The sequence below is a fragment of the Marmota flaviventris genome, chromosome 13, assembly GCF_047511675.1.
Source record: "Marmota flaviventris isolate mMarFla1 chromosome 13, mMarFla1.hap1, whole genome shotgun sequence".
In the NCBI taxonomy this organism is placed as follows: domain Eukaryota; kingdom Metazoa; phylum Chordata; class Mammalia; order Rodentia; family Sciuridae; genus Marmota; species Marmota flaviventris.
In genome coordinates this window covers 56,522,800-56,548,550 of record NC_092510.1, presented here as the reverse complement: position 1 = coordinate 56,548,550, position 25,751 = coordinate 56,522,800, and the positions used below count along the sequence as shown (strand labels likewise).

Below are 25,751 nucleotides of genomic sequence, written 5' to 3'. Positions count from 1 at the left end.
CTGGTCCCACAGCTCAGACCACCCTCCTAGACCCATACCTTCCGACCCTCTCAATTCTTAAGACACTTCTGATGCCAGAGATTTAACTGGCAGCAGGGGCAGGACCACCTGCAAGAGTTCAGAGTCTTGATCTACTTACCGCCGCGCTCCAAACACGCACCCCTTTCATTTTTAGCCTTACCTGGGCCCTGCCTCTCCCCAGTTTAAGCAAGTAAGATGTGTTACGAATAACAATAGCTGCTGTCAGAGGTTAGTCGTGGAGCAGGAGGGGGCTTCGCTGGGCAGGGGAGGAGATGGGGCGGTCGTGGTCTGCGTGCGCCCAGAGGATTCGCGAGTGCGCCCAGAGGGTTCGCGAGGGAGGCGGGGTACCACAGAAGGCACCTCCCCAGTTTGGAACTAGCGAGCCCCCATCCGCACTTTTTTTAAAAGGGGTGAGTGGGGACTGAGGCATGTTCACTAAGGGAATCTCCGGTAAAGAGTACTTCCAAGACTCAGTGGCCAACGGTTCTTTCAGCATGGAACCCAAGAGTGTTGAAAGGCCTCACTCGTCCACTCTCTGCTTTTCTGTTGGATGTGCAGGATGATGTGGTGAGTGGCCCAATAGTATTTCCAGTGAGGGTGTCTCTCAACTTTAAAAAAAAAAATCACCTTTTTATTGCAAAATTCGCCCTCAGTTAAAGCATCAAAAGAAATCCTCGCAGGGCGCGGTGGCGCACGCCTGTGATCCCAGTGAGTCTGGGCCTGAGGCAGGAGGATCACAAATTCGAGGTCAGTCTCCGCAATTTAGCGAGATCCTTTTTCAAAATAAAAAAGGGATGTACCTCACAGATAGAGCACCCTGGTTCAATCCGGGGGGCAGGGGGCGTGGAGAATCACTGATTATAATGGGGGTGGGTGTAGCTATTAAAACAACACCCACTTCTATGACAACAAACCAACCAATGGATAAAAACCTTGAGAATAAATTTAAGTTTTTGTTCAGTAAGGGAAGGAAGTTTTAAAAAAATGTTCCAGTCTCTCTAGAAAATACCCACCAAGCTGGGCGTGATGGCACACAGTTGTAATCCCAGAGACACAGGAGGCTGAGGCTGGAAGATAAAAAGTTCCAGGACAGCCTCAACAATAACTTAGTGAGACCATTATCAAAATTAAAAATAAAAAGGGCTGGGATGTAGCGAAGTGGTAAAGCGCCCCTGGGTTCAATCCCTGATACAAAAACAAAAACCCTAGCAAGTTCATTTTTATATTATTAGAAACACATTGGCTTTGTTTATTAAAACATTTGATCACAAAGGACTTTTGAATTTTTTTTCAACAGATTCTGTTTTCTTCTTCACGTTCAGAACAAAATATCAAATTATTTAAATGATTATGAAGCTAATAGGGAGAATTAAGGGAGAAAGGTTTTGTAGAGATTCAGATTATGTGAACAAAGATACGTAATCTCTTAAGCAAAATAAAATTAATGTAGGTGTACAATCTGAGTAACATAAAGAAAAGGTCATGTTGGGTGTGATGGTGCAGGCCTTTAACCAACTACTCTGGAAGCTGAGGCAGGAAGATCACAAGTTGGAGGCCAGCCAGGTTAACTTAGGGAGACCCCCATATCTCAAAATAGAAAGGGCAGGGCTGAGGATGCAGCTGAGTACTTGCTTAGTGAGTGTGAGATTTTGGGGGTTCCATTACAATACCAAAGACCAAAATAAAATGTCTTTATTTTCTTAATTGAAATATTTAAGTAAGAAGAAGCCAAAAAAAGTATGGCAAAGGTTATCAGCAGCATCATTACTTGGACTACTGTTAAAATACATATTTCAAGGGCTAACTCACAGAAAATTTAATTCCACAGATTTGCTTTTGGAACAGGAACTTGAATTTTAAATTAACACCTGAGGATTCTGTCATACGTTGCCCACTGAAACACAATTTGAAAAATATCCAACATTACCTTTTCTAAAATTTATTGTTGCTTGTTTATTTTTAAATTGAGGTCCAGGCTTGTAGGTAAGATTTTAAATTCTAGAGGCAGTGAGTTAAATTTTCCATCCCAGGAAGGAGAGTCTGAATAATAAAAAAAGAAACTATTTTGCCAAATGAAGGAGAAACCTCTGTTATTAAGTAGTCCATTTGAAATGGAAAATATTGTGTCTTAGATGACAGTTAATTTTTTCAATCAGAACTGGGAGGAAGGACAACAGAATATATTGGTCTTTTAAATTCACAGCCCCAGACATAAAAGTTTCACATAGGTCATTTATAATATATTTTTAAAATATTATATATACTTCTGTTTGCACAGGAAGAATGAATCTTGTTCCCTGTTTTCTGTTCTCCCTCTCTTTCTTTCTCTCTCTCCACCACTCCTGACATGTAAATAACAATAAGGGTGTTTTTTTTTTTAATCTTATTTTGTTATCTAAATCAGACTTGTAATAAACATAAAAACCTAAAATAATGTACAAAAAAAAAAAAAAGAGAAGATGTGTTCCATAGGTTAAATTTTGTTTATTTAAGATTAAGACAAGCTTGTAGTAAAATGTCACCATAACAGAATAAAGCATTCATGGAAAAAATGATGGGTCTTTGTGTCTCTGTAAAAGCACACTGACAAGGGGGAAAACAGATGAATAATTTAAGCTTTAAAATATTGTACTTTTATAAGAAAACCTAAAATATGATGCCTTCCAAAGTATAATCATAGTTTTTCTGCTTTCAAGCTACCAAATATCTAATATTACACCAATAACTTTGGGTGATATATTAGGAAAAGGCTTATGTTTTTGCTTTCTTTTCTCGAGTGCCACCATTTTCTTTCTCTGACTTTCTCAGGCTGCCAGGTCATCTGACTCAGCAATTGTTTAACTCTTTCACCCAATTTAAGGAAACAGCAGCCATCTGCATAACAGTGACTCCCCTAAATTAAAAATATTTTCTACTCTGTAGAAAAAAAGTGTTCTCTTTTAACTTTGTAATAATTAAATGCCCATATAACATGAAACACTTTGAATTTTACTTCATGCAGTTTACATTCTGAATAGTTGAAGTTGAATATATTTCATGTAACATTTGAGTTTAAAAAAGAAGCTATTGAAACTTTCTTCCAAAAGTTTTCTTCCAAATGTTGTGTGGTCAAGTTCTCTTTCCCTTTAAAAATAATTATTGTAATTATTGTAATTTAAAAATAATTATTATAGTCACAGAGTATTTCAACTTTCATTATCTAATTTAATTATTACAGTATCAGGTATGTGTGCATATATATTTGGTTATCTCTGGGAATATATATATAAATACATAGATATGTGTGTATATGTGTGTGTGTGTATATATACATATATATTTACACATGATTTCATATATACATGGTTTCAGTTCCATCTCCTCTAGTTAGTTGCTGTTCTGTGAGTTGTTTAACCCCCTTGAGCCTTTCATATTCAATATCAACTACATATTTACCAGGAAATATTGAGTGAATGAAAAAGTTCTGAAAAATAAGGCAATATAATAATAACTGAAGTCTTTGTGACCTCCAAAATTCATTGAATATTCTAAAATTAATTGAAACATCTTATAATTATAAATTACTTTTTTCTACTTTGATTTAAAATTAATGAAGGGGAAAACTGCCCCAGTATAGAAATAGGACCACTTGATGCATGCAGTAGAAAAATCATTTTTTGGACATTCACATAATCTGTGATCATCCATTTTCTTTGCTAGCTATTCTGGTTCCAGGACTAGTGCTAGAAACTCTCAGTGCTTCTATTATCTCATCTGTAAATCCCAGACACCTACCATATTTATGTAATTAAGAACTAAATAGTATATATATAGATCATTGTAAGCTTTCAAAATATACATATCTGTCAGTCATTGTTAAAGTGCCTAACTAAATCATGCTGTTAAGAAAGTACATGGGGGGACTGGGGTTGTGGCTCAGTGGTAGAGCGCTCACCTGGCATGCACGAGGCACTGGGTTCAATCCTCAGCACCACATTAATGTAAAATAAAGATATTATGTCTACCTAAAACTAAAAAAATAAATATTAAAAAAAAAGAAAGTACATGGGCTGGAGAGGGGGGAGCGTGGATAGAAGTTTATTGAATTAGACAAAGGGGAATGAAAGGGAAGGTTGGAGGAATGAGATTAGGAAAGACAGAATAAATCAGACATAATTTCCCTATGTTCATATATGAACACATGTTTAGAGAAACTCCACATCATGAACAGCCACAAGAATGGGATCCTAATTAGCATAAGTTATATTGTATGTATGTATAATATGTTAAAATATATTCTACTGTTGTGTATATCTAAACTTTTTTTAAGTACATTGGTTTACTTTTACAGTGAAAACCTTCATCAATTATTCAAAATAGCTCACAATTCCTGAACTAATTTTAAAGAACATATACATCATAATAAAAATATTTAAAAATACAAATCCCTTATACATTTTAAGGTGTTGCATAAAGTCAGTGTAAATTTCTGATCCATACCTGTACAGAGGCAGAATACAAAGGCCTTTGGGTGTGATTCGAATTAATACTTAAATAGATATTTGACATTATTCATAAATATCTATTTCCTAAGATAGGAAATCAAGCTAATTTTAAAAACAAAAATAAAACTTATTAACCTGTCTTCAATATATTAAAAAATTTCAGTAATCCAGAATAATAATTTTTGAAGGGAGCACTAAAGCAATTGGATTCCTGATTTCTTCAGAATGGTCATCACCATTGGAATATCTGCAGTATAGTTTTGGCCAGAACAATTGTCTAAAAGCTCTTTAGTATAAAAAAGTGTGTTGTGGGAGGGTGGAGGGAAGAGGAACAAGGACATTAAAGTCATCCTCAAATTAGTCACATTGTCTGGAAGGTAACCTTTAATTTTTTTAATAATTTAATAAAACTTTGAAGAAGTTATTTAGAAATAGGAATGCCAAGAGACAAAATATGCTAAATTGTATTCCTTTTCTCAGTTGGTAATTGAAAAGGTAACACATTTTTTACGGAAAATCTACACCATCAAAGAAGAGAGAGGGAGGTTGGCAATAAAGGCTTAAAGAAGTAAACTTTCAATTGTTCACTTTTGTCCAATTTCTTCATCTTCTACCTGAAAAGCACTCCAAAGAGTGGCAGTTGGTGCCAATTAATGGGGAGAAAACATTGAACATAATGTTACACTACAGAGTTGCTTCCTATAATTTAATGTTTTTTAAAAATTTCTTTTGTTATAACACAGGCAGCTTTGTCATAAAGATGCTGTTTTCAGAAGGTCAGAATTCAAAGGAGGGAGAATTACATCTTTGAAAAGGAGTTTCTTTGTTGAACCTACAAACACTTGCCAAAATGCATAGTAATGCATGAAGATTACCCAAGAGGAAATTGACTTTGATGGTCTACACAAATAACATGTTAGTAAATTTCTTATGAACTCTCAACAAGAAGTTCCATTTATTGAAAGTCTACTGTGTACTCGTATTTTTATATACCTGATGTTATTTATTACCCATAATAACCTCGTGAAATACTTTGTGTCTTCCTTACTTAGTGTGAGGTAAAGAAACAGAACTCGAACAACCAACAATAAAAAATTAAAAAAGAAAATGTCCTAGACTACAAAATGGAGGATCTGTAAAATATCCTCAGAATTTTTGCTTTCACTTAATATATGATCACCTTTATAACTGAGAAACATTCATGCAAAAGTTTTAATTATTAAATCTATTCATTAATGTTTGTTAGTTATGACCCAATTCTAAAATAGGCATGCATAAAAATAACTAGTTGCAAAATTCAGAATCAATAATTCTTAAACTTATTTTCAGTTAAAACAGCAAACTTGGGGGAGATTTCATGTGATGTTCTCTTTGAAATATGAGTTGAAACATAAAACCATGAAAATTGGTTAAAACAAACCAATTAATTGAAATTGCTTTAAATATTAGGGTATATTTTTACCCTAATACTCTACATATCCTTCCATGAGTTAACATTAGGTCTATAAGGTCAAATATATTTTATAGTTGTTAATTGAATAATATTGAATGTTCAGCTCTCTACTCATGAGAACTGTGGCTTTTCTTTTTACTTTGAATAACTTCACAAAGAACATTTAGTGTTTACAGGAAGATTTCAGAATAGTTCTTACTTTGCATCTTAAGTACTCAAAAAAGCCTGCATTTGTCAAGTACTATTTGTCACATAAAATTTAATATTTTAAAAGTTGCATTTTAAAATCTCTAACTTCTCAAGAAAATGCAGTCTCTGAACTGCTCATGTTATAGCACATCTTCTTTTTTCTTCTTAATGACAATTTTTCACTGTCACAATCCTGCTCTTCTTGAATATACAGATGATCCAAATGGTAATAAAATGATCGAATGCTTAAAAAAAAAAAAAAGAAACAGAACTCAGAAACTTTACAAAATTTATTTGAACCTGATGTGAGGAAACCAAGGCCCAGAAAGTTTACATAATTTATTTAAGCTCACAGTGCTGACAAGTGAGGGGTTAGTTCTCTGACTGGAATCATCCCAATTCCTTGCACTATACTTGTGTACCCCTTACAGTTGTGATTGTTTTAGTCAGCTTTCTAGCTTCTGTGACTAGAGGACCCAATGAGAACAACTGTAGAGAAAGAAAAGTTTATTTGAGGGCTCATGGTTTCAGAGGTTTTAGTCCATAGAAGGCTGGCTCCATTCCTCAGGGATCAAAGTGAGGCAGAACATCATGGCAGAAGAGTGTGGCAGAGGAAAGCAGCTGACATGTTGATCAGGAAACAGAGAGAGAGACCCCACTCACCAGATACAAAATATATACCCCATAGCTATGCCCCCTATAAACTACTTCCTCTAGCCACACCCCACCTCCCTCCAATTACCACTCAGTTAATATCATCAGGGATTAATTCACGGATTAGGTTAAGGCTATAACCCAATCATTTATCCTCCAAACCTTCTCATATTATCTCACATGAGCTTTTGGGGGTCACCTCACTTCCAAACCATAACCGTGATTAAAGATGTGCATGGCATTCCCAACACCCATATCCCTCCAAGTCAAAGTCAGTAGTAAGGCCACAGGAAGAATACAGAGAGGGGATCCAAGTTCAAGATCTGCCAAAAACATTCATGGTTGATACACTGCAACCATGGCAGTGTATCACCCTCCATTTAGTTGGCTGTAAATCAAAGGGATGGCTCTTTGAAAAGCAGTTTTGCAATATTAGGTCAAGAGTCATGTCTAGGGCTGGGGATGTAACTCAGTAATAGAGCTTTTGGCTAGTATTTATGTAGTGGTCTTGGAGAAGTTTGGAAAATGCTCTAGCAATAAGTGAAAGGAAAAGTTGCTTTCAATATTATAGTACAATATTTGCAAGGTCAAGATTGAGCAAAGAAAAAGATAGGAAGAAAATGTCTCAAAATGCTAACAGTTGCTGGGCAGAGTGGAGCACATCTGTAATACCAGCAACTCCAGAGGCTGAAGCAAGAGGATCACAATTTAGAGCCCTGTCTGGGCGACTCTGTTTCAAAATAAAAAATAAAAAGGGGTAGGGGTTGCTGCTCAGTGGTAGAGTGCCCCTAGATACAATCCTCAGTATCCTCCCCCCCCCATCAAAAAAGTTAATAGCTATTACTTCTCCATAGTGTATTTTAAATTTTATTTATGCAGCTCATACCTCAATTTTTTAAAAAACATGTGAGCTATAATCAGGAAAAAACATTAAAAAATGAGAGAATTCGATTAAGTGACTTTGAGGGCTCTTGGAGATCCAAGTTTCTAACATTAAATATTACCACTGAAGACTACAATAGAAGTATCATAATTCCTAAAGTAGTAGAGACCCTATTACCTTGGTTCAGCTTTTGCAACCTGGTTAAGAGTACAGTCCTCAAGGAAAAGGAAGCACTACCTACTGTACACCATGTACAGTACAAATTAGTCAACAGGGAAACATACCACAAAGGAGAGTGTGGACCTCTTAGAACTGGAAATCTTACCTTGTGTTTGAACTCTATCTTCTTGTGCATTGTTGCAGTCTTGGCTTCTTCTTCTTCTTTTTTTTTTTTTTCCTGCTTTATGAAGGAAGGATAATACTTTCTATCCCATGGGACAGTTGTGGAATTAGAAATCATATATGTAAAACTGCTTAATGCTTGTCACATCGTTGGGATTTACTAAATAATAATCATAAAGATTTTACTGGCAACTTTGAATGAATTTCTTATTGACTGTATTTCAGTCTGTCTGATTTGCATCTAATTATATGTCTTGTTATTTATTTTCTTCCGCAGGATGAGATTATTTATAAATATTAGTACACATAAACAACACACACACATATACATATGTACATACATGCATACTCACTGTCTTAATTTAGTTTTTTCAGTTGGTCAAATAGCTACAAATAGATATAAGTAATTCATTATATGAAATTTCTCAATTTCTGTAATAAAAAAGTACATAGAATAGTTGTTAGGGAGTGATTATTCTCATGAGCTATAGAGATTTCTCATATGAGTCCACTCTGAAGATATTTTTAATAGTGGAATATTTACATAGATCTTAAAATCACATTTGTTTTGTACACAAATTTTAAAAAGGCATCTGGTTTATATCATATAATACACTTCTAAGTTTTCCTCAAAATTATCTTGGTAAAATGATGATAGGAACTACAGGGGTTTTTTTGTTTTGTTTTTTTTTTAGTACTAGAAATTGAACCCAGTATATCACAAATGTTAGGCAAATACTATACCACTGAGCTACATCCACAATCCCTTTTACTTTATTTTGAGACAGAGTTTTGCTAAGCTTTCCAGGCTGGCCTTGAATTTATAATCATTCTGTCTCAACTTCCCAAGCTGTAGGGATAACAGTTATGTACCACCACACCAGGCTAGTAGATACTGTAGATTCTATGCCCAATTAACACTTAGAAACTGAAGAGTGAAAAATTATGACTTACCTATAATTATGCATCAAGTCTGTAATAAATTAAGGCATTTAGAGTTTTGTGCTCCTTGCTATGGTCCTGCTAGAGCAGGAAAATAAATTGTATGACCATTCTGAAAAAGAAGAGAGAATAGAGAACTTAAAAGAGTGCCTTACTCATAGCAAGTTATTATTTTCAATAATTGTGCTACACTGAATTCAATTAAATAAAGAACAGTAAGAGGAAGAAGGAAATATCCTCCATCTTGGAACTTCTAGAGATCTCCTTCAAGGGACACATACATTGTTCTTTTATAGCAAACCTGTTCAGGAGTCTGCTCTATGTTCTCAGAGATATCCCTTTCATACTAAAGCTATCTTTTCTCCTTGCAGAAAATAAACAGATTCCTTGCCACTTTTCAATTTAGAAAGTGCTTTTTTTTTTCCATTTAAAATAGTCTCATCACTCAAGATTGGACACTCAGTGCTCATAATTCTTACTCAGGGACACCCTAAGGAACATTCTTCTTGCTGTAATCAAACAACCATCTTTAAGGCACAGTTTTTGTTATGTCCACTTGCAGAAGAGGACATTGGGAGAAAAAAAAAAGTGTCACTTTCAAGGTAACAAAATACATGGTAGTTTCACTGGAGACCCTTGTTTTCTTACATTATTGTTTTTCTAAACTAAAGGGCACATGGGATTATTCTTCCATTTCTATTATCTTTGAATAATTCTCCACAGAACCCAGTATCTTACCCTAGAGCCTATCTAGGCAGGCTCAACACAGCTGTGCCTAGAAGCTTCATTACAGCATGTATATCTTGCCCTAATAAGTTATTTTCCAAGGAACTCTTCTTCATTATGGGATCCTTTCCAGACCTTTAAATGAATAAATAAATTATACACACACATGCACACACACTCACGCACACACACATACACACACATTTATTCATGACAGCACAGATCTGAAGTATCAGTGATAAGAATGCATCATGCCAGACTATTTTCCCTTATTAACACAGACCTGTTTGTACATAGTCTTGGATAATCACAGCCAAATTGGAAAGTGTAGTCCACATATAATGTCCCACTGCCTTGCCTGGGTTTCCTTCTGACTCTCTGAGCTGTCAGAGAGTTTCAGGCTCCTCATCCAGAAGTTGATTTTTACAGTTTCTTAGCATGCCAGCGAATTACTTTCAGTTTTCCTAAACCTCTATGCCCATGCACATGCTCTCACCTCTACCTGGAACATCTTTCTCTTTGTTTTCTGTCTTTATCTTCCTGCATACCTTCCTCCAAGGCTGCAGTCGGCTCTCAGCATCCAGGAGGTTTGCTTCCCCTGCATTTTCTTGTGCCATCCTCTGCTTCCTTTTTCTATTAAACAATCTTGTGTGGGACATATACTTTTTATTACCCTAACCAGACAAATGAGAAAGCTGAGGCCCAGAGACTATTAAGTAACTTGGTTCAAAGTTAGAAAGTGGATATGTAGGAAAAGTCCGGATTAGAACCAGGTAGTCCAACTCTAGAGCCCATTCCTTTGGTCTGCCCCTCTATACCTCACTCTTAGCCTTTGAATTTATTGGATGAATTAACAGGTGGTACTCTTCTTTTCTTCAAAGACATCAGAATTTCATAGTATAGATGTTCAAAACTGCAAATGCATCACAGATCTTAAAAAAAAAAAAAAGGCCATGACCTTCTCACAGAAGAAGAAAAGCAAGTATGTGAATACTAACAATAATAAACAAAATAGAATTTCATAAGGCTCTTTGATGAGCATTATCTTATTTTATGAACCCACAAACTATATTATGGTCCCATTTTACACGTGAAATTTAAGGGATGTAAATTTAAGGGATACCTGGATGTTGGGCTTTATATTTTAGTTCATCTGGGGATTGAACTCCAGTCTGAGCTAAGAGAGTTGAGTAAATTAGGAGTGTGGTAGATTTTTAAGAAATGGAAGAGTTTTCATGCTATTATTAACTATTCATAAAAGACTTAGCATAGATAATGGGGTCAACTTCCAGAACAAAATGTCTATACCTAATGCCATAATATTTTGAAAACTCTACCCTCCCCCTTTTCCCTCCTGTTCTCCTTTCATTCTCTCATTCTCTTTACTCTGCTAGGCTTCTTTTAGCTCATCATTTATATTTGATTGATTCTTTTTACTTATACATAATGGTGAAATTCCCTGTGGTATATGTATACATGCACATAACATGATTTTTTAAGAATTCATTCTGCATTGCCGCCCCTTTCCCATTCCTCCACTCTGTTTCTCAATCTCCTTCTTCTATACCTCTGCTCTTCCCTGTATCTTTATGATGTCCTATCCTTCCATTCTTCTTTCTTTTTCTTTTCTTTTCTTTCTTTTTTTTTTTTTTTTACTCTAGCTTTCACATATGAAAGAAAACATTGAACCTTTGAGTTTCTGGGTCTGGCTTATTTCGCTTAGCATGATATTCTCCATTTCCACAAAGGATGTTTTTATGTGGTTCCATCCCTTATTTTTTTCCTTCACCAGCAGCCTAATATGTTGCATGAGAGCTAAAAGAGTTCCTGGTAGGAATCGATAATCGAATTGCAGAGCAATCCCTGAGTTCCCTGAGTTTTGTTCAGAAATACATGTGCAAATGAACACACATTTTCAAAAATCATTACATATTTTTTCTCTTTTGAGGAGAGGACCTGTAGCCTTCAACAGATTCTAGAAGGAGCCTACTCTTTCCACTTACCCCAAGATAAAGAACCATTACTGTAGTGATGGAAATGAATTCTGATATTGGTCTAAACCTGATATTCTGATATTACAAGGGAAATGTGTGCCCTCCCTTTCATCAACACAACTACTACTTCCTCCTCCCCTATCATAAAATACCTTAAACTCAACATTTTTATGTTCTTTATCCACAGTTCAAAATTTTCACACCATTGCCACCCAGATAATTGAGAAATGCCTGAGGGAAAACAGATGGCACAGTAGTGTGTTGTGGGTTTTAAAAACACATTTACATACAATCAACATTTTATTTGCTATTATTTTAAAGCTACATGTTTTGCTAATACAACAGCAACCAAAACTACAAGGTATTCTGGGTGGCAAGTGAAGTCAACCAGGGACTGAAACAACTTGTATATAGAGCTGGGTTATTCAATATAATAGATTAAACATATGCTTAGGACATCAGCATCTAAGGCTGAGCAATCTAATTTTTAAAAAATATATATTATACAATGTAAACTTATTGTATTTCCTTTTGCTTGTTATACTCTTTAGTTCTGTTTAACTTTTCATTGTTACATACATTGTATTATATAAGAATGGCAGAGGGGAGCCAAAATTTCAGTGATTAAAGTCTTCTTGATCTACTCTTGATCCAACGCATTTTCTTCTCTGTGCCTCACAAGATTGTAAGTGGATCCTTCAAATAGATAATTTTATAGTTCATACCAATTAGTTTAGGATGTGTGGCATTGTTCCTAATATATATAACAATTCATTTAAACTCACAACGTCTCTATAAAGCAGGACTACTCTTAGCCACTCTTTTTATGTCTAAGAAAAAGTGAAGGTATTTTCAGTAGGAAGAGAAGTGTGGGAAGCTGGAAGGAGACCCAGGAGTGGTCCCCCGGGACAGCATATGAGCCTGGTTTCTGAATCACGGTGTAACTTTGCCGCTAAAACGCCAGGCAGTTTTCTGGGGTCTGGGAAGAATCACTTTTTAAGCACCAACTCGGTTCTCCCAATGACTCCCTCCCCCACTTCTCTATTTCCCTAATTGCTAACAGGCAGATTTCTTCCTCATCGGGCGTTAAATAGACCTCATGTTTTAAAAGCCAGCCCCTATACCAAGCCTTGCGCAAGTGTGAAAAACACCCTCACCCAAATATCCGTTTTAAATTGGGGAGCGGATTGGTAGGCTGGAGGGTATGCGAACTCTCCAAAATGAATGCTTTGAGCTGGAATTTCTGGTATCCCAGCTCAGCGTGGATCTACCGCGAAAGAAAGTCATGGGTTTGAACAGACAGGCGGCGGTGGTGTGTGTATGTGGGGGTAAGTGTGTCATCTAAAACAAAGGAAAGTCTTATAGTCCTGCCATTACTGTCCTTAGTGAAGCTCTTGCCAGCAGAAGGGGGTGGCTTTGGCATTTCTTCTGATTAACCCCCCCCCCCCATCATCCCAGATGTGGGATACCTATAAAAACTTGAATATAATATAATTATAGTGTAATGATTGCAACACATAAGCGCTAGATTATCATTTCCAATCTATTTTAATGCGCCTGTGACAATTTCATTGAAATGTTTATAAAATTGAAAACTTGGAACTTAATGGGTTAAAAATGAAGCAATCTTTGCCTATGACATTACTGGGGTTTTGGCAGTAAAGAATCCCTCCTAGATTTTCTAATGGTAGGGTATTACATTGAGGAAGAAGGAAACGGGAGGGAAATGTAGTCTTACCCGGGTGAACTAGCTCAGAAACCCACGTGCGCCTCTTTCGGGCGGCCGGAAGACGCAGCAGTTAGGAGGGACGACCTGAGCGCAGCAAGGGAAGCAGGTGGGGAAGCGAACCAGGGAGCTTTTCTCCCACCGCTTCCTAGGGCTCTAGGCTAGGACCCCTTTTGGCCGGTGCCCTGTGGCTAGCCCCAGGAAACGGCGAATTCACCGGTGTCACAGTCACATTGTATTCAGAGTGAATGGCGCCTCCGGGGAGACAAGTGAACGGCGCCCTCCTGCAGTGGAAAAGACGCCGCTCCAGCGGTAGACAGTGTCCGGGGGCCTCTTTCTGCCAGCCTCCGGGGAAGAAAGAGGAGGGGCGGGCAGATCGCCACTGGGCGGGGCGGGCAGCCAGCGAAAGACCCCGGAGGCTGGGGGAAGGGAGCAGGCCAGAGAGCTAGAGAGCCCGAGCCGCATGGAGTCTTCTGCAGACTGGCTAGCCAGCGCCGCAGCGCGGGGCCGCGCCCAGGAGGTGCGGGCGCTGCTTGAGGCAGGCGCGCCGCCCAATGCCCTGAATCGGTACGGTCGGAGCCCGATTCAGGTAGGTAAGAGGGTCTGCAGCGGGAGAGGAGGATGGCGGGCAACTTCAGCGGACGGTGTTGGCAGTGGAATCCGAATTAGATAGCTCTTCGTTTGTTTCAGCGAAACGGTGACGCTTCCTGGGAAATTTTTAGCTGGGGTTAGGTATCACAGCCTCCTCCTGGTGATTCCGTAGGGGCTCGGGAAGCCCAGGAAGAAACGGGAAGGCCCACGAGTATGGATCTCCAGAATGTTGTGAAGATGGGGTGGGGTGGGGTGGGGTGCTTATATTATTAGATTGAGGTATTAGATTGAGATACAGATTTTACAAACATTTATGATAAAAGCGAGTTTTAAAGAAATGTATTTTAAAAATGATCTGCTGGAACACACAGACCCTGAATTGTATTCCTTGCTGAGGGGTATTTCGTTGGAAATCTACTGCGTATATTTGGAATAAATACCGACTAAAATTATTCAGAAGCAACTACATTTTGTGTTTGTTTTATTTTAACTGAGTAGGGAGATATATGCTTGATGTAGGAACTTAGAAAATAAAGACAAGTATATGAAGATAAACGTTAGTGTGATCTGGCCTAAGATGTCCATTTTGTTATGTACTGTTTTGCTGTATTTAAATTCTTTATATGGTTTAATTTATTTCTGATAGTGTTTTCAATTCCTCATTGTTGAGAGAGAATTCTCATTTCTTCCCTTTATGCTCCAGTTTTATGTTAGTGGGGGAGGGTAGTGGATTTGTTGGGTTTTCTTTGCTTTGCTTTCTTTCTCTCTTCTTCTTTCCTTTTTGCTTTCAGTAAATTCCTAAATTTTAAGCTAAAAACCAATTCTGGCAGCCACCACCCAGGTTTTTATTCCAAATGGTGACCGTTATTTCTGATTATAAAAAAGAAAATGTATATGAAACAAATGCATATTGAAAAAAATATTCCTGCATAACAAGACAAAGGAAACTACTTGGAACTTCACAAACTGTCCAAATGACTTCCTTCCCTGAAACTATGAAAAATATAATAAATTTTACACACTTTAAAATATGAATATACAAATACATGAGTATATGAATATACAAATACAACCAAAATGCTCTAAAACTTAAGATTGTTTGGAATTTGAAGTGTGCAGACATTTTGAGTCTAGAGAGTTTAGGTTGTTGATTGTTTAAGATAAATGTGAATCCTTTAAAAATTATTTGTGCTCGTGAATAATAACATCTCTGAAATTTTGCCAGCAGCTTAGAGTTTGACTTTGGAGTCCTAGAATATATTAGAAGAGTCCTTATTTGATTGAATTTTAAAAAGAAAAGAAAAAGAAAATTGGATAATTATATTTGACAATTACTTAGCAGGGGGAAGAAAGGGGAAATGATTTTGAATTAACCAAATTGTTGCTTAATACAGAAATACTTAGTTTACAGAAAATTTGAAGTACTAAATTCAAGTTAATTTCTTATCAAATGGATTTAGGGACCCTCCAAATATTTCTTTCCTTTTTGCTTTTGGTTGCTATTATGATTTAAATACTCAAATGTGGGTCACTTTTCATCTTTTCATATCATAAAATATGTGGGAAACAATTAAGACCAGTTTTAAGACCAAGATGAAGGATTTCATCAGATACATGGACAATGCAGTGCAATGTATTTTCTTTCTTTCTGTAGGTACAATTTAGATAACATTTTCTCCTGTCTTTTTTTGCAAACTAAGTCAGTTTCACTTTCTTTCAAGACAAGATCCAGTAACCATGCTAGAATTTTTTATGGTTTCCTGATTTAGAAAAATTAATTCGTGTTTTATTGATACAGAATATAACTAAAATAAGCAATTCCTCTTTAGATAGTCACTGTCCCTGAGCTAATATAACCAGATGATGAATATCCTAAAAAGAATTGTCTACCATACCACCCACCATACAACACTCAAATTACAAGGTTGCAGTGATTATAGACAACATTTTAAAATTCCTTTTTGGAAATGGCTTTATTCTAAGATGATTTAGGAATCAAGAGTTCAGCATCTCCTTTTTCCAATAACCCTCAAATCATAAAATTGGAAAGTGTTTTTGTTTCCTATTGCTACTATAACAAGTTGCCACAAATGTAATGGCTAAAACAAATAAGAAATTGTCCTTTTGTAGTTCTGAAGGTCAGAAGCCAAAAATGGATCCACAGGACTTCTTTCTTTTAGGGGAAGCTATCAGGAAGAATCTGGGTTTCTTGCCCTTTCCAGCTTCTAGTGTCTGTCAAGTTCTTGGCTCAAGGCCCCTGAGTGTTTTCTTTTACCTTTGCTACCCTGCTTATATCTTTGCATTGATCTTGACCCTATTGAAAGGACATTTTTGCTGAGGCTGTAGCTCAGTGGTAAAATGCTTGCCTCACATGTATGAGGCACTGGGTTCAATCCTCAGCACCACATAAAAAATAAATAAAGAACTGTGTGTTCACCTACAATGAAAAGGCATTTGTGATCTCATTTGGCCCACATTCAAAATCCAGAATAATTTTCCTCAAGATCCTTAATATAAAATCTGGAAATTCCCTTTGCCCTGTAAAGTAACATTACTTTGCCCTGTAAAGTAACACAGCTTTTAAGGATTAGGACACTGACACCTTCTGAAAGCATTATTATGTAGAGGGGCATTATTCAGTTTACCACAGGAAGGAATTTTAGGGAAATTGAATAAGCCTTTTTATTTTATACTTAAAGAACCTGACATTTAAACCTCTGTGGTGGCATACACTTATAATCCCGGCTACTCAAGGCAGGCATCTGAAACACAAAGATAATGAGATAAAGGCCAACCCAGACAATTTAGGGAAGGAAGCCTGTCTACAAATGAAAAATAAAGTGGACTGGGGATGTAGCTCGGTTTAGAGCACTTGCCTAGCATGTGCAAAGATCTGAGTTGGAGCCCAAGTACTGCATAAATAAGTAAATAAAATAATAAGTAAATAAAGTTTAACATTCTGGGAAGATAAGATTAACAGAGTTTTGCAAGAATTAAGGGGTGTGTGTTTAAAGTTTTCACTTTTTAATAATTACCACATCTGAGCTTGAATATACAGCAATGAACTACGCAGTCTTTGAGCCTAGCATAATGTCTCTAAATGATAGGGAAAATACAGGAAACTATTCTGTAGTAAAGCCAGTTTGTCTTTCACCCTTTTGCTGTTGCCTTTGCCTCTGGCAGCGTCCTGCTTGTGGCTAGGGCTCTCTGAAAGGTTGGTGAATATACTGGAGTTTGATGTGTACTGAAAAGTGGACTGGGTAAAATTGGAGGGGGAAAGTTGGTAACTAGAAGCAAATGAAGGGTAGCTAGACACCGCTGGCTTATACCCTTGACTGCATGGGGTGGGGGTGAAGCTTCATAAATAGGGTTTTTCCCCCCAACCAGTTCTGCCCATATCATTGCCCAGGCTCGCCCTAATCATTTCTCTCCCGCCCGCTCCCTTTCTCTCCCTCTTCCAGGTAATGATGATGGGCAACACCCGCGTAGCCAGACTACTGCTGCTCCACGGCGCAGAGCCCAACTGCGCAGACCCAGCCACCCTCACCCGACCAGTGCACGACGCGGCCCGGGAGGGTTTCCTGGACACGCTGGTGGCGCTGCACCTGGCAGGGGCGCGGCTGGATGTGCGCGACGTCTGGGGTCGCCTTCCGGTTGACCTCGCAGAGGAGCGGGGCCACCGCGACGTTGCGCAGTATCTGCGCGCGGCGGCAGGGGACACCGAAAGCGGCAGCCCAGCCTGCACGGCCGGAGGGGAGGGTCCCCCAGGTGAGGATAGGTGGACAACAAGCACTTGAACCTGAGAGCCTCTGAAGCTCAGCTCTGTTATCAGAAGGGATAGTTGGGCCCGGGAGAGCAAAGTCGAGGTCTCGCCTAGAGTCACCTTACACAGCTAACCTTGAGACAATCTGGAAATTGAGCTGCCTCGCGGGAACTGTAGAGAAGATGTAACCCGAAATGAACTCAAGCGTGGGATGGAAGCCCATCCCATAAATCCTCTCCTCATTGACCACCTAAATACCCTGCCTGTACCTCGAGGCCTACTGGGCATTAACATTGTCAACTAGAAGGCTAGAGGTTTAATATATCCGGATTCCTCTCCAAACTAGCTGGTCAGTCGCATACACTCATCAAGTCTCAGTTTTCCCCAATGCGTACCTACTTTGAAGGGACACAAGTTCCAAACTCACTTATGCTAGGCATCATCAGGAGATCTGTCAGTTCGGGTGCTTTTGCTTTTATGCATGCAAATCTGGCTCTCTGCCTTATGTGGTAGAGTTTTCCAGAGCTCCTCTAAAAGATTTTGAGGGTACTGAATGGAGACCTTGAAATCTGCACTCTGTAAAAGAGAAGTTTTCGGTTTCTTAGAGACTTCATGGAACGAAAAAGGGTACGGTCCTCCTTGCCTTCCCTTCTGAAACCTCAAAACTTATTTTCCCACCAACTTATCCCCTTCACTGTAAGGGAACACTGTAGGATGGAGGACCAATCGCAGCGTTGCTGCGACATGGAGTAAGAAAGCAGAAGAGCCTAGGAGAGGAAGTAGGTTGTTGAACTGGACCAAACGAATGAATTTGGCAACCCCTTGAAACCAAACCCAAGATTTTTAGCCCAAGAACATGATTTCCTTTCTTTACTTTCTTCCCTCCCTCATTTGTTGGTTCCTTAAGTCCCTCATTCCTTCTCATTCTCTTCAACCCCTCCTCTTCAGATACACATATCCTAGATATCCTTAGGGGGTTGTTCCAGGAACTTCCATGGATACCATATCCTCGATATCCCTGATGTTCGATGTTCGTGTCCCTTTTAATGCCATGGTATTTGCATATAACTTACACACACACACACCGCCTATATATTTTATTTATTTTGCATTGCTGGGATGGAACCCAGGGCCTTACTCTGGTAAACCAGGTCCTCTAAATCGGAGCTGTAACTCTCCACTCTCCACCTGTTTTTTTTAAAGTCTAGATACGTAGACCATTTTTATACTATGTTGTTTAGAGAATAATGACACCCCACCTCCCAAAGTCTGCACATATTCAGTACACAAGCAACCATGGTAGACCTAACCACACTTTTCACAGGGAATTAGTTGAATCCAGATAGGGAACCCATGAATAAGGAAGATCAACTTAATTCCTTTTTTTCCCTCTTGGGTGTGCCTGCAATTGAAATCAGGTCTTTGAGTGTTCTAGGCGAACTCTATACATCCTTATCCCTGAATGGAATTTTTAAATGAAGATCCTACCACATGATCAGTCCCCTTCTAGATGCTGGGGACACAAATATGATCAATACCAAACAGATTACATTCCCAGAGCTTACATTCTGGGAAATAGACTTTTTTGACAAAAGCATTTTAGCATTTGTCAAACCATTACAATGAATAAATGAACAGGAGAGACTAGAGTAGACAACCTGCCTGATGAGAAGAAAGTACTCAAGGGAGACAGTCAAGTGCAAAGACCGGCGCTCCGGGCTCGAATGATGGTGTGAGTGTTGGCGCACCTAGTGAGCTGGACATGTACAAAAAAGCTAGATCGGTTAGGAATCTTTTAGATAAAATAAAAGAGAGTTCATTTAGTTCTAGAAACAATAGGAAGCCATCAACGGGTTTGGGGGAAGGACGTAGGGACCGAACTATAGAACTGGAAGCTATAGAACCGGAGCTTCTCACCTTGTCGAGCGAGCGACTTCAGAAACTGGATTGCCCTTTGGTCGCGAGAGCTTGCTGGCTAGCTCTGCAACCAAAAGAGGAAGAGTGAGATGACATCTTCACGCCGAGCTCCTAGTGGTGTGTGGGTCAAGACCTTGGCGTTCGTTATATACTCTCCCAGCCGTTGCCGAGCGCGCAGACCCAAAGTCCATGCACTCCTGGATCTCACAGGCTCCGGAGTGTGGCGCGGGATGACAGGCTTTAGAACTGTTGGGCAGATCCTGTGCCCACGGTTGGTGAAAATCGGGAGAAGGTGTACATGAAGACGAAGCCATTTTGAGAAACTTGGTCATAACCGCCAGAATCCCGGGTCTGGGCTGTGAGAGAGGTGGGAGGCACCGACAGCAAGTCTTCGACTAGTTTCTAATGTCAGTTTTCTCTTTATCCTTTACAGGTAACCCCGACTTAAAGAATCATTGAGGTCTGAGACACTTAGAGCCTCAATCTACAAAGTTGGAAGAAAGCCCTACATTTTGCCAAAATTTTCCCTGCTTTCTTATTTCCAACTTTTTAATAAATACAGCTTTTAAAAAACGTGAACTGCTTCTTTTACGTGGACCTGGCTTCCCTCTGCCCGAAATTTTCCTTTCTGTTTACATTTATATGTCATTGTAAGAGGTATTTTCTTTAAAAAAAAAAAAAAAAATCCTGCCTTTTCATTGGGCTGGAGTTTTTATGAGTACCGAGGTCCTGAGGACTTAAGTATGTACTTCCTCTTTCCCAACAAGGCGCGTTGTTACCCCAAATGGCGTTGTTATAGCCATTTAATGAACTGAGAAAGCTCAAAGGGGCTACGTGCCTTTTTTGGATCAAATAGCTGGCAAATTGCAGAGAGAACTCTATTTTTTTTTAAAGAAAGTTTTCATTCGCTCACATTTATTCAGTCTATTTATTTAGGATCTATTATGGCCCTGCGTCAGAGATATAGAAGGGGTAGGGGACACGGATATCAGCAAATTGGCACACAAAATACATAACTAGAAATTTTGATTTCAATTTCGTTGAATTGCAAAGAAATTTGTGAGATTCATCATTGTTTCAGATAAACACTGCCGTTAGAGAACAACACAGCTATGCATTGTGAGACATCCAGATTTCAGAGATGATTAAAAAAAAAAAAAATCAAAAGCCAGGGCTTAGAATAGATGAGATGCGCTAAAACGAGGAAGGAAAATTCCAGGGACAATTTTGCTGGACACTAGTATGCTCGGCCTTCGGTTACGATCCTCTTATTTCGCGAACCTCAGGAGGTTTAGGGTATTCCGTTCAGTAGCCAAGTCGAATTTCAACCCCAGCCTAGGAGCCCTTGTCTGCTACTTTCTGAAGTCCTAACGTGGCTGGTCTTCCATCTGCGCTATGGAACCCTGCAGGCAGCGGGTAGAAGAGGGGGTGAGGGCGGAGTAGTTCAGATTGCCACTTACCTCTACCAAAAAAGGCAACTCGTGCTTCTCCTCAAAGCAGGGTAATACAGGGACGTGGCTCTGACTTCAATAATATCCAGGACATACTCCTGTCCACGCAACTGCTTCATCTCAGGTTGGAGCACTATTGCTCTATTATTTATTTATTTTTATTGAGGTGTAATTCACATAACCTAAAATCAATGATTCAAAAATATACAGGTAGGGTGGCACACGCCTGTAATTCCAGTTACTCAGGAAGCTGAGGCAGGAGAATCAGGAGTTCAAGGACAGTCTGGGCAACAAGGTAACATAAAATAAATAAGCAAATAGAAAAAGAAAACATAAATGCCATTTAATTCATTCAGTGTTGCTCATCCATCAATCTATCACTCTTATCTACTTCTCAAAACATCTAAACATCTTCATGATCACCAAAGGCAATCCCATTTAGCATGCCCATTAAATCATCCTCGCTCTGCCCTTGGTAGTTGCAAATCTTATTTTGTCTCTACAGATTTACCTATTCTGGACATTTCATGTAAGTGGGCTCATATATGCTGTGACAGTTTGTGCCTAGCTGCTTTCACTTAGCACAATGTTTTCAAGATTCATCATCCACATTTCAACATGCATCAGTTCTTCTCTTTTTAATGGCTGGATCATATCTCATTGTACAAATATACTGGAATTTGTTTATCCATTAATTTGGTAATGAACATTTGAGTCATTTACCTTTGAGCTATTGTGAACAGTTCTGCAATGAATGTGTACAAGTGTCTGAATTTATGTTTTTAATTCTTTTTCATAAATGACTAAGAATAGAATTTTAAGGTTATAAATAATGCTATGGGGCTTTGTTTTATTTTATTTGTAGTGTACTGGTGATACCCCATGCCCTTTTAATTAAAAAAAAAAAAAAAAAAACAATTTAGAGAGAGAAGAGTGGGGGGGAGAGAATTTTGAAACTGGATTTCACTAAGTTGCCCAGGCTGGCCTTGAACTTTTGATTCTCCTACTTCAGCCTCACTAGTAGCTGTGGTTACAGGCCTTTGCCACCTTGCCCAACAAATAATTCTATGTTTAGCTTTCAGAGAATTCAACATTTTCTACAGTGCTGCACAATTTCATCTAGGTTGTCTAATTTGTTGGCATACCATTTATTCATAATACTGTATTCTCTCATAATCTTTTTTTATTTCTTTAAGGTCACTAATAATGGCCCCACCGCTCTGTCGTTAAGTCGTCTTGTGGATTCAGCGTCCACTTGGTTGCAAAGTCAATTCGACATTTTTTGGGGGGGGGGGCTTGTTTTTCTGTTTCAGTGGAAGGAAATGCTCTTGGAGCTTCCCTCTCTGGGTGTTCGCTGTCACCTATAATTTTTAATTTGCTTTTGCTTTAAGGCAGAATCACCAAATGTCTCTGATGTGCCAAGTTCCTTTCTTCACATATCCCTCTGTGCCTGCTATTCAGTGCCCATGTCCGGCTGCCTTTTTCTGGGTATCTGTCTTCCATCGCGCTCTGAACTACCCTAGTACTCAGCGATAAATTGTCTCTCTCCAATTTTTCTCTCATCTCCCCACCCCCAACCAACTGTAAGACGCTCACTTCCTTCCCTTCTGTTTCAGAGATCGCGAGTTCGCAATAATTCTCCTTCTTGCCAGCAGGCTCCTCCGTGGTGTGATGTACACCTCAGGGACAGAACACGCGCCTACTTGAAAGCCACACAGCCTTGGGCCCGGAGGCGTTATCTCCGGGGCCCTTCCGTGGAGATCTGCCGAGCCTCCCCGCGAGGTTCCCGAGCTCACTGAGCAAGCGCACAACCGGCTAGGCTGCTTCGGGGAGCGACCTGCAGTGGAAAGGCCGGGACTAGTCTCCGGTCCTAGCGGTGCTGGGTGCAGGAGGCCGCAGCCACCCGCGGACGCCAAGTAACTCACACCGGCTTTCTCCAGTAATAATCAGAGGGAGGAGGGAGCGTGCGAGGAGTACTGGAAAGACTGAGGGGCTCTAAACCCGCTGTCCAAGGGCCAGAGGCTGGAGAGGGGCCTATGAGATTGCACTTTGCTGGCGAGGACTTTCCTCTGAACCATCCGGCCGGTGCCAGGGTTGTGAAGCGGAAAAAAGGCACTTCCGACCCAAGAATTCTCAAGCTTCCCTGGGAGCGCGCGTCCGGAGAGCGGTGAGGCCCACGCGCGCCCGGATGTGGCGACCTTGGAGCCCGCGAGATCTACTGCAGCTTTTGGCTCCCGGGCGTGTGAGAGACGGAAACTTGGCCTCGGTCCTATCTTGTCCCAGGCGGTTGCCCCATTTACCTCGGTGGCGGGCCAGACGCGAAGGTACCTATTTAGCCTTGTCACCCCACCTCCAGTACAGGAGATTGAACCTAGGCGCCCTATCATTCAGCTGCATCTCCAGCCCCCCTCCCTTCTTTCCTTTCTTTCTTTTCTTTTTTCTTTTAATTTTGAGATAGGGCCTTACTCAGTGGTTTAGGCAGGCCTGGAACTTTCGATTCTGCCTCAGCCTCTAGAATATTTAGGATCGCAGGCGTGCGCCACCGGGCAGGCTAATAAACATATTTTTTAAATGAATACGTTATCATTATTTCCTCTTTTTCTATTAGAACGTGTCTTTTTAAAACTTATTTTTTTGTTGTTGTTTTAGATGGATACAATACCTTTTTATTTATCTATTTTGATGTGGTTCTGAGAATCGAATCCAGTGAGTGCCTCACACGTGCCAGACAAGGACTCCACCACTGAGCTACAACCCCATCCCCTAGAAATTGTCTTTGAGTGAATTATAACGTTTTGTTTTCTGAATTTTCAGTTGTCTCTCAAGTAGCAGAGTCATCAGGAGTTGCCATAGATCATCTGCAGACAATCCGGTTTTAGAGAATCATTTCTTTATGGGGATGGCAGCCACGAGAACAAGTCTGAGGACATTCCACTTACATTTTCTATCAACTACTAGTGAACTTATTTAAAGTATTTCCTCTGTTTATTAATATTTTTAAGGCACTTGAGAACAGACTGAGAATAAGAATTCCCAAACCCCTATCTCCTTTCGGAGGGTAAAGTAGCAGCATCTCCAGAGCCTATTTGCACTCATTCCTAGAAAAAGCTGTGCCCTTTGAAGGGGAAACAAAGTGAAAAGTTCTAACTCTAAGCTATCTCCTCATTCCTTAGTTAATGCAAAGAAATGCTCACTGAGCACCAACTCTGTATCAGGCATCGTCCTAAGCAATAAAAATTGTAAAGGACTCGCCAGCTACCTCAAAGGGAATATAGAAATAAAAACAGAAAATATTAGTGTTGTTAGTAAATTTTTCGACCTTCTGTTTTAGCTGCTATCTTTGGGAGAGTCTTCTCATGGCTTGGAGAACTTTATTAACAAACTGAACATCTCTCCCTGCCCCCAACTAAGCCAAGCTTTCTTAATTTGGTAAACAATTCCTAAGATTTTTTAAAAAATGAATAGGAAGCCGGGCACAGTGACTCACGTTTGTAATCCCAGTGATTTGGAAAGTTGAGGCATGAGTATTGCAAATTCAAAGTGAGCCTCAGCAATTTGGCCGGCCCTAAGCAATTTAGCAAGACCCAATCTCCGAAACAAAAAACACAGAGCTGGGGCTGGGGATGTGGCTGGTGGTTAAGAACCTCTGGGTTCAATACCTGGTACAGAGAGAGAGAGAAAGAGAGAGAACAAATTAATACGTCAGCCTTAGCCCCCCAAATCTCATTACTCCCCCCCATTGGAGGTGGGAAAGAGAGGGGAAAATGCCCCTTTCTTTGTAAATTATTTAATAAAATAATTTATTGTTGTTAATGATTTAGGTGAGAAATTTTTTTGAACTTAGCAACCAAGTAAGTAAATCTTTGGATCTTTCTACCTGACAACCTTCAAGGCATCAAGGATGATTAATTATTATGTACATTTAAAGCTATTTTAACAGGTAAATAGCTTGTATCTATTGCTATAATTTCAAGCTTTAAATGGGAGTAGTAAAATAAGATAGATTTGGCCTTAGAAATCAAGGATATCTTTTTTGTTGGGGAAATAAGGATATAGTTTTTACAAAGCTAGATAATTAAATAAGGAGATGAGAGTTAAAGGAGTGAAGAGAATAATGGTGTGTTTCTTTTTGTTAGGAAAAGAGGGTCTCAGGAAGGCCAGGTGGGCTGCTGAGTATCACCACAGGACCAATTATGGATACTTATGGACAGTGCAGTCATGAAGTGAGGGGCCATCCTACTCAAAGGCAGGTTTGTTATTTAATACAGAAGAGCAGAATTATTAAATTCCATGTCCAGTTGTATATCAAGTAATCAATGACATATAAAATAAAATAGAAAGAAATTGATTTCACAGTTTCAACTGGAAAGTAGTACTGTTCCAGGAAATAAGGGGGTTGTACTAACTACATGACTCCTGAGCAAAGCTAAAACAAAACAAAATTTCAGTATCTGTAGGCAAATTAGATGATGATGATGATGATTTTGCTTTCTTTTCCTCTTGTACAAGAAAAGGTGTGTATGAACATTGCTGAGGAGACTAAATTTGTATAATATCTCTGGATGAAATTAGCTATGTCTATGAAAAATATAAAGGAATATTTATATACTTTGAC

General features: G+C 39.1%; 1 protein-coding gene and 1 long non-coding RNA gene across 2 annotated transcripts in view; both read left to right on the top strand.

The window, feature by feature from the left end:
• The first annotated feature begins 13,877 nt into the window (after window positions 1–13,877).
• Window positions 13,878–20,258, top strand: LOC114089242 (cyclin-dependent kinase 4 inhibitor B-like). The gene is made up of 3 exons (XM_027931038.2): window positions 13,878–14,003; window positions 17,467–17,773; window positions 20,119–20,258. The coding sequence occupies exons 1-3, from the start codon at window positions 13,878–13,880 to the stop codon at window positions 20,142–20,144; spliced, it is 459 nt and encodes a 152-aa protein (XP_027786839.2). The 3' UTR covers window positions 20,145–20,258.
• Window positions 20,259–22,798: 2,540 nt separating this feature from the next.
• LOC117794735 (uncharacterized) overlaps window positions 22,799–25,751 on the top strand; it is a 39,630-nt gene continuing 36,677 nt past the window's right edge. The window contains exon 1 of the long non-coding RNA XR_004618599.2: window positions 22,799–23,460. This is a non-coding gene — a long non-coding RNA (uncharacterized lncRNA). The remainder of the gene's footprint in view (window positions 23,461–25,751) is intronic.